Source organism: Hesperophylax consimilis, unplaced genomic scaffold, assembly GCF_061612785.1.
Source record: "Hesperophylax consimilis isolate HC1 unplaced genomic scaffold, BYU_Hcon_1.0 scaffold_81, whole genome shotgun sequence".
In the NCBI taxonomy this organism is placed as follows: Eukaryota; Metazoa; Arthropoda; class Insecta; order Trichoptera; family Limnephilidae; genus Hesperophylax; species Hesperophylax consimilis.
In genome coordinates, this window is record NW_028301310.1 from 24,800 (window position 1) to 34,256 (window position 9,457).

A 9,457-nucleotide genomic window follows, 5' to 3' on the forward strand; every position below is an offset into this window, starting at 1 on the left:
TTGAATTTTGAAAATCGTCTAACCCATCTAAAAATAATGTTGCGTGCTAGAATTCTTCAAGGTGATAAATTAATGCCGTGTTGTGTTAAAGGTTGCTCAGACGGATTCGATAATCCGGTGCTAGCAAGAAGCAGCAAGAAATACGTTTGTTTGTGGGTGTCATTTCGTAAATGAAAGCAAAAATACGGTACTTTTGGGATTAAAAAATAATGCTTGGCAACGCTTAATCTTCCAGTCATCATATAATATCCTGTCTATCTCCACCAACTGAAAGAAGGACCCGAACCCGTTGTCAAATAAGGTACTAACCTTTCGTTCTTTGATACAATGTTCCTAATTCCTGAATGTACTTCATTGGCTAATAATTTAATTAATTTTCCTTTTCAGACCTATCCGTATTCCGACGCGATACTATACCACGTATAAGGATGCTAAAACTGCTAAAAAAAGCCACGATTACATCAAACAAGGTCATTTAAACCTCTCCAGAATTGCATCATGTAAGTATTCAGATTTAACCAGCATTTTCCATGATGTTTGCTGACGACAAAGCTGTGGAAATTATATGAAACCCTTGCAGGAGAATTTGAATAACTTCTAGTGCTGTGGCAATAATAATTAACACTTAAATTTGTTGAATATGTATTTTGTGTATATATTCTTGTATTTTTGTGCAAGGTCAAATTAAATCCTATTAAGTTGTTGCAGTAAAACTGGGTTCGATTCCTAGTTGAGACCGTTACTTTTTATTTTTCTGTGTCTTGTTCTGTTTCATGTTTTGTTTAGATATATTAGTATTATCTTCTACTTCAATGATAAATCAATGCTCAATACATCGGTTGTACTGACTCTGTTTTGTATTACTGTCCATTGTCTTTTTGAAAATAAAAAGTATTTTTATGTGTGCATAGCTGTGGGTTTTTTTTTTATTTTCCTTTTACTGCATTCCAATATTTTTATTTTTAAAATATAATTTTTTTGGGCTTGTGAATGAACGATGTTAGCTGGGTGCAGTCATATTGTCTATGTTTGCACTTTTTTAAATGGCCTTGAGATTTATTTATGGTCCACAATATATTTACCTGTCTGGACCATACGACCGTTTTATCTGTGGTCGTCTGTGGTTAAGGGGGTGACAAAATGGCGCCATACAAAAAGCCCGAAGATATCGATCTAGAGAGTGGTTTATTTATGGATCGTGTATTGATAATTAGTTACGAAAAGATGTTACATGCGAGAGACAGGTATCTTTCGCAAACGATAGCATTCGTTGACGAATGCTATCATTTAGCTTAAGGCTAAAAGAACGAGAATCGCCCTCCAGGCTCCTTATAACCGGAATTCAAGTATTGACCAAATCTAGTGACGTTTCCATTTCTTTGTGCAGAGGCATATAACTCCGGCCTGTCCTTGAAACCTATTTGAAACCGACACTCATAACTCCGTTTTCTTATAGAAAAAAATATTGTGGCAGAAAGCTCAGATCTCATTGGCTTAGAGTTTGACATCTCGCTCGAGGCCACTCGTGACATGACGCAGTTGTGTGATGCCGTAAAACAGTATTATTTCGTGTCTTAAATATTTGCTTGTTAATGTTCTTCGTGATAAAAACATAAAGCCAGTGTAGTGTTAGCGAGTTAAAAATGTACATTCAACCTAACCTAAATGTACTCCCTACGTAAGTTAAAGTTTAAAATGAATTGACAGTTCTAAGGTTATTCCAACGTAAATTACGCGTCAGGATTTTGCAATGGCAAAATACGTTAAATGGCTTGTTAAAAGTGCTTCTTACCTACTTATTTACATTATGACATATGCATTCTTGGCAAATATGTCTACCTTCACAGCGTATAAATGTTATCGATTACATTGACTCACTTATTCATAATAAAATAAAAATAGTATTAGGATGAATTGTTCAGCGCCGTCTTTTGTGCAAAATCACCTCAAGGGCGCTGTTTATCAATGATTATCCTGTTTTATCCTATTGTTTTAGTGAAATTCAAAAATATTAAACATGTGACCATGAGTTAATTAATTTTGCCATTCAAAATAAGCAGAAAAAATACAGAATTCGACTGTCATAGATAAGCACAATCATTTTTGTAAATTTTTGTGTTTCAGTGTTCTTTTCGTTTTTCATTTATTCAAGTTTTTTTGTTACTTTTGGGTTTTTTGTCTCAGATTAACAAGTTTCCACTGAAAAAGTTTCCTCTCTATAAAACGAGCCCTGATAGTTAATTTTCTTAGAATGATGCTTTGTCAGGTGAACTTTGCCGTCAGGTAACATTTTGATATTTTTCTGCTTCAAGGACGTTTTTAATTTTAAAATTGTCTTTGGGCCAAAGCACAGACATAGGAATTAATAGACGAGAAGATAATGGCGAGGGGTAAAATCAACTGTTGAAGAACGAAGGGCGTAAGGCTGACTGTGATTCGTCAATAAATCAATCTGACAGTAAATAGGCATCTCGCATTATAATATCACCATTTACTTCTTAAAAGTAAAATCTGCTTTTGAATGAATAGACATTTTTACATGGGAGCGCAAATTACTCGCCACGTTATGAACAAATTTGCAAGTCAACAAGTCCAAATTCGGCAAAAAAATTCGGATCTATTTTCAGAGTCGAATATTTCGTTTAAGTATTTAGTTAAGACACTTTTATAAATGTTCATAATTTACTTCCCAGCAACCAACCAGCTTTGTGTTTCGCGTCCAGACGTTTCTCGATGTGATAGTATATGTTTCTAAAACTGATCTATATTATACGATGTGAATATGCTTAAAATAAAGTAAAATAATGCTTATATATGGAATGTAATACGACAATTGGGTTTATTCTCTTTTTCACATCTATTTTTACAAGTTTTCATAGTACAAGTCAACATTTTGCCGTGTTATTTCGTAAAATGAACCGATGATGCCTCGACCATAGTTCGCACAAGAATGATGACGTCACGTTTTCAGATTTCACTTGAGGCATTACGCGAGCACAGCCGGTTCCAATGGAACCGGTATGGGGAGTGGGGATAATACGCTTTTAATCACTTAGGGCAGGTCTACTAATATTCATATGTCTATGGGCCATAGAATGAATGGCTGAGCGCAATATTATTATCTACGGTCGCACATTTTTTAAATGGCTTTGATTTTTTCTACCTTGTATATCAACAACGCTCCGTCGGCTATATCTGTGGTTAAGAAGTGTGCTAACTTTTTCCATACAAAAAACCCGAAAGTGACCTAGTGAGTGTTTTATTTACGTCTTCGTGCATTTTGCTTAGTAACAGAATACTATTGTTGCTCCTTTTTTCTGAAGTAGTATTGTATTCCTGAATAATATTTGTGTTCCATTTATACAGTTTTGTATCACTTCAGTGAACATCACATTTTTTATTCCGAAGTAAATCACATTCTTGCACTTCTAATTTTCTAGTGACATTTCTTCAACACATTCGAACTGTCGCCTTGTACTCGTGTAAGTAGGTTCATGTTATATTGACTAAGTAAGACTCGAGCAACTTAATCCTTGCATGTGTTTTTAAGAATATATCAGTTTTACATCATTCGCTTTATAATATATTGAGTTACCCAACACCAACCAGGTTAACACGCGACAGACGGTACATGGGGTTGTTTTTATCTCTACACTGAGTGGAAAACTTAAACTTATTTTAATAAGTCAATTCCACTAGGGATTACATTACATAGTATGTTGTCTTGCGCTTACTCAATGTCAGTAATAGACATTACCAAGTTTGTTTTACTTTGCACCCTGAAATTGAAACTAATATCAAACATTTTGTTTTATACCAAATCTGGTCGCAAAAAACGGCTTAAGCCTTTTAAAGAAACCTTTCTAATCTGTATAAAGATTCAGGGTGATACTGAGAGTATCTAGCACTCAGATAACATTGTAGCAACTGGTTCAACTCTTGCAAAACTCAACTCTAATAACGTATTTACATCGGTTATATTAATCCAGTCAAATATATTTACTGCCAGTCATGTTTGTAAAGTTCATGTTTTAATTCTCTGAATGTTCTCTCTTCTGTCGTATTATTGGTGAAAGCGGATATTCAAAATTTATAAAATTTAAATGTTTAATGTGTTAATGATTTTAAAAATATGAATCGAGTTTAAATTTAAAGCATAGTGGCAAGTGTATCCATGAAATATATTTCTTTTGATTTTGTTTCATTCCATGTTAGACTTATATACTAAGCGTAATAAACAAACTGTCAACTGGACACTTGTGAAATAAATTTTTTTTCCTTGAAAGCATTCTTAACTTTATGCGATAAAAAATTACCTTAATCGTATAACAGGCAAATTTTTTAGACATCTGCTCTCCATATTGATATTGGACATCTTTGATGCTATAGGTCAAAAAACGCTCCATATTATTTATTGTATGTGGTTCATTTCACCTTCGAGGTTTTGAATATTTCGTTCCAACTGAAGGTGATCACTTTAAACTAATTAGAACCCTCGTAAATATCATTAATTCATAAATATTCCGTTTCAGCTCTAACATATTTTGAGTTTGGACCATTTACCAGAAGGCCATGGATCTTCTTAATACAGAGAGTGTTTCCATCAAGGTGGAACCAGGGTCGCAGGATGAGGACGGAGGTGAAATGCCGTATACCGATATAGATATCTACCTCCCCGACGTAAAGAAGAAATGTTTGCAGTATGCGGCGAGTTGTAAGTTGCATTTTAATACCCTATACAGATCTCAATTATGCCCAAATACTTAATTAACTTTCTCGACTGTGCAAATGAGGGCGATACGTCCGACAATCCATTGTTATGTTTATTTCCATGGGGTTTAGGGGGATACTGAGAGTATCTACTTGTTTCTGATATATCAGATAATATTGGAGCAACTGATTCGACTCACTCAAATCTACACCATAGTAAATTTGACAGTTTTACACTTTGTGTGGCTACTGTCAATATAATAACTCATTTAGTCGGTTATTTAATCCGGTTAATTACATTTTTTTTTATTTAGTACATGAAATACATATTAAAGATTCAATATTATTTCTCTTAAGGAACTGAGCTGTCTCTCTTCTGCCGTCTTATTGGTAAAAGCAGCCGTGATATATTTTAAATATCGATCTAAATTTTATTGCGCACTGATTTTTGCCGCACGGTTATTGATTGGAAATATTATTTTATTAAGTTTTTCGGAATAACTTTATTGAGTAAAACCTCAAATTGTAATATTTAAATATTGAAGACAATATTAGTGATTTTTAAACGAAAATCTGAAACAGAAAAATCAGAAAAGGAAACGGTCACATCTGGGACTCGAACCCAGGACCCTTGTCTTTCCGGGACAATGCTCTACCAACTGCGCTAATGGGACCCTATCCTACTCGGTCACTTTTAACTGTATCATACTTCGAATAAGAACTACCAACATTGTCTTCATTTTTTCACCGCACATTTTTATTGGCAACTATCTTTATGTATGATCGCAAGATTCAACCCGAACTAAATGCAATCCAGACAGCGTCTTTTGTGCGATCATACATAAAGATAGTTGCCAATAAAAATGTGCGGTGAAAAAATGAAGACAATGTTGGTAGTTCTTATTCGAAGTATGATACAGTTAAAAGTGACCGAGTAGGATAGGGTCCCATTAGCGCAGTTGGTAGAGCATTGTCCCGGAAAGACAAGGGTCCTGGGTTCGAGTCCCAGATGTGACCGTTTCCTTTTCTGATTTTTCTGTTTCAGATTTTCGTTTAAAAATCACTAATATTGTCTTCAATATTTAAATATTATTTTAGTTTAAATTTAAATCACAATGTCAAGTAAATCCATAAAATATAACGCGTTCGATTTAGTTTCGTTCGAAGTAATTGAATGACTCCTTCGATAGGAAGCACAATTGACAAATTATTATTTTTTTTGGACCTTAAGCATTTTTATGCGATAACATTAAAACTTTCTTGTATAACTGAATGTATATTTTGATTAACCTGTTCTCCATCTTGATATTTAACATTTTTGATGCACGAGATATTTATTGGAGGTGGTCCAGTTTACCTCCGAGATCTCGTTCCAACCGAATGTGATTATTATGTTATTTATTTTTAGCTGGGACCATTTACCAGGACGCAATGGGTCTTCCCAACAGTGTTTCCATCAAGGTGGAACCAGGGTCCCAGGAAGAGGGTGGATGTGAAATGCCGTATACAGATATAGATATCTACCTCCCGGACGTGAAGACTGAGTGTTTGCAGTATGCGGAGAGTACTCCGACAACCTCCAAGTTGGGTTATAAAGGTATTTTGGTTTCAGATTTTCGAAAAATCTTTCCTGTTTCGAATACAAGACGATTATTCTTGTTAATGACGTCCTTGACGTTCATTAGTTATTCTGTTATTTTCTTTAAAATTTATCTTCACTCTCAAATAAAGCAAACTTTTAATTTATAATGCTCACAATATCTCCGGTTTCTCAAAAGACCTGTAATTTAAGTTAGGTACATACATATTTAATATATACTAGCTATACCCCGCATTGCTGTGTGTCTATACAGAGAGTGAAACATTAGCGTCCAACAGATGTTGCTGGATTTCAAAAAAACATATTTTTACTTGTCACAGGTGACATCTATATAATAAAGGAATATAGAAACACACGCGTATTTGAATGCAACAAAGTATAAAATTTCTAAAGCGATCGGTGAAGGACTTTCGGAAATTTAAGATTTTAAACAAACGATCATTTAAATTTTACATTTACGCTGTGAAAAATCAAACAGACGGCCGACATAGCCGATATTTATATTTTAAAGTTGACCATTTACGCCCTAATTTAATCTCATTTTTTAATTTATTTTTTGTAATTCTCTAATTAAGCTTTATCCCCATTCTTTTAGACTTATTGGTGAACCTGAAGACGCATCGTCGGGAAAAACAACACTCTTGTCCCCATTGTAACTATTCTTGCATTCGAAATTCATCGTTAAAACAGCACTTGCGCACCCATTCTGAAGAAAAACCCTTTGCATGTTCCGAATGCCGTTATTCATGTTTTAGAAAGAGTGATTTAACAATTCACTTGTTAACACACGGTGGAGAAAACCCCTTTTCATGTTCCGACTGCAACTATTCGAGTTCTACTAAGGGACAACTAAAAATTCACATGTTTACCCACAGCGGAGTAAAACCTTTTTCATGTCCCAACTGCAACTATCAATGTTCCAAAAAGTGGGATTTTAAAATTCACGTGCTTACCCACAGTGGAGAAAAACCTTTTTCATGTCCCGACTGCAATTATTCATGTTCAACAAAGAGACAACTTAAAATTCACATGTTTACCCACAGTGGAGAAAAACCTTTTTCTTGTCCCGACTGCAACTATTCATGTTCAACAAAGAAACAACTAAAAATTCACATGTTTACGCACAGCGGAGAAAAACCTTTTTCATGTACCGACTGCAACTATTCAAGTTCTCACAGAGGAAATTTAAAAACTCACTTACGCAAAACTCATCAGAGGAGGTTCTAGGGGCCCGGTGTTATAGGTCTTTTAAAAACTGTTGCAAACTGTATGAGCGACATGTAAACAATATACAGAGATCTTCCTCAGCTTAGGGAATATTCATTGCCATTTAGCTATTCAATTGATCCAAATACTCCTTCTCTACCTCGCTTCCGTTGTTCAATCGTGCTTCACCGTTATCTATTTCAACTTGTTAATTCAATGTTGAATTATTGTTAAACTTGGAATTTATTAAAGTTCTTGACGTAAAATGTAATTAAGATCAAAATGTATACACTAAAATAGCTTGAGACCTATTTAACGTCTTGAAAACTAAACGTAAAAATTTCCTGCCGTGTATTGCATGAATTTGATGTTTCTAGTGGAGTACTTCAAGGTTCTCATGTAAGTCCGATTCTGTGCTTACTGTTTATCAATGGTATAGTTACTATATTTTATAACAAAGTTTTTCTTTTAAAAGTATCACTCACTAAGATCTGGGCGTCGTGTTCGAGGAAAAGAAGACGAACAAATAAAGCACTTATATATCTCGACATCTTACAAAGATCTAATAATTATACAGAAAACTTTTTTTTAATTTAATTAAAATCAAATTTAATAATGTAATTATTAAGTTCTGCAAGTATTTTTTGGTTTTTGTTATTGTTACAGCTGTTAAAAAATTAAATGGAGTTCTACGAATCAAACAAAAACAATAAAAAAAATATAAATATATATAATGAAAACGTTTACATTACGCTGGTCAGAAGCATTCTTGGATATTATTATTCCTCACAATGGTCACCTTTATACCAAATGCATTCACAAAAATTAAAGAATACAGCATACAATCTTAAGGCACGTAAATAAGTTCATTATTCTAATTGATATTTTTAGTTACATTGATTTAGTGTAGTTATTTAAACTACCCGAATCGTCACATTACATTGTCAATTTACAATTAATAACGGATTTTGAGAAAATTGCTTCCTCTAAAAATCAAATTTACTTCTTTTCTGTTATAATCTTTGTGTCAGTTTGTTATTATTATTATAAGATTATTAAAACCCCAAATGTTCTATAGTTCTTTATTAAAAAAATTGTATCCATGTATGTAAAAGCCCCACGGGCATTAAAATAAATTTGTTAATTTACTCCCTTTCTTAATAAATTTAAATTTGTTTATTTACATGTATTATTGTTTTAATCATATTTATTTAATCATCATTGATTACAAACACTGAATATTCTTCATATTGTTGCTCACCACTATTTCAAACCCGTCTTCTGTAGAAGAGAAACATTTAAAAAATGAAAAGCGGTGTAAACTAATTTTACGAATTATTTTAAGAAACATAAATGATTAAACTATGTAAATTGATTTATCAATTAATAAAAATTGTTGCCTCAAAAAACTAGAATTCCCTCACTAAACACAAGAGCATTGTTTCTTTATGGTGAGGAAAGACTACTTTAATTTCTATTGTTTTATATTTTGTTTATATCCTGTATACTTACCTATGTAAAATTTTAAAAATAAAAAAAATCATCTTATAAAAGTTTGTTGTCTGCACCAATAATCTTTTTTTTATGTACAAATTTTTAAAAAAATGGCGAATGCATCAGTATTAGTTACAATTTTTAGTTATTCATTTTTTTAATGATTAATAAATTCACATCCTTTTAAAAATTAAACTAATTTATCAAAATCTTCAAAAACAAATCGTCACACTTACTCAAGAAGTAAAAAAACTGAAAACAACGCAGAATTATCAAGATCACCGTAATCAGAGCCCCCGCCGCGAATGGCATCATCTTTCGTCATCGATGCGTAATTATAATAACATACCGAGGTCAAGGTCACGCGGCAGGAACAATAACAATCAAAACAACAGTGGACATTGTTTTTTTCATGGAGTATAATGAGATAAGGCTTACAAATGCAAC

At 33.2% G+C, this 9,457-nt stretch overlaps 1 protein-coding gene across 1 annotated transcript; it reads left to right on the forward strand.

Moving 5' to 3' along the window:
* The first annotated feature begins 1,573 nt into the window (after positions 1–1,573).
* Positions 1,574–6,966, forward strand: LOC149408764 (uncharacterized). Its single transcript, XM_089650462.1, has 4 exons — positions 1,574–1,678; positions 4,533–4,714; positions 6,119–6,386; positions 6,906–6,966. Exons 2-4 carry the CDS (start codon positions 4,573–4,575, stop codon positions 6,964–6,966), a joined length of 471 nt encoding a protein of 156 aa, XP_089506588.1. The 5' UTR covers positions 1,574–1,678; positions 4,533–4,572.
* The last annotated feature ends 2,491 nt before the right edge of the window (positions 6,967–9,457 follow it).

Excerpts from the sequence above, each read along its gene's own strand:
- LOC149408764 (XM_089650462.1), top strand. The coding sequence starts at position 4,573 with ATGGATCTTCTTAATACAGAGAGTGTTTCCATCAAGGTGGAACCAGGG. Across the intron at positions 4,715-6,118 it reads TTTGCAGTATGCGGCGAGTT|CTGGGACCATTTACCAGGAC; the intron begins GTAAGTTGCATT and ends ATTTATTTTTAG. Across the intron at positions 6,387-6,905 it reads TTGTTAATGACGTCCTTGAC|ACTTATTGGTGAACCTGAAG; the intron begins GTTCATTAGTTA and ends CCATTCTTTTAG.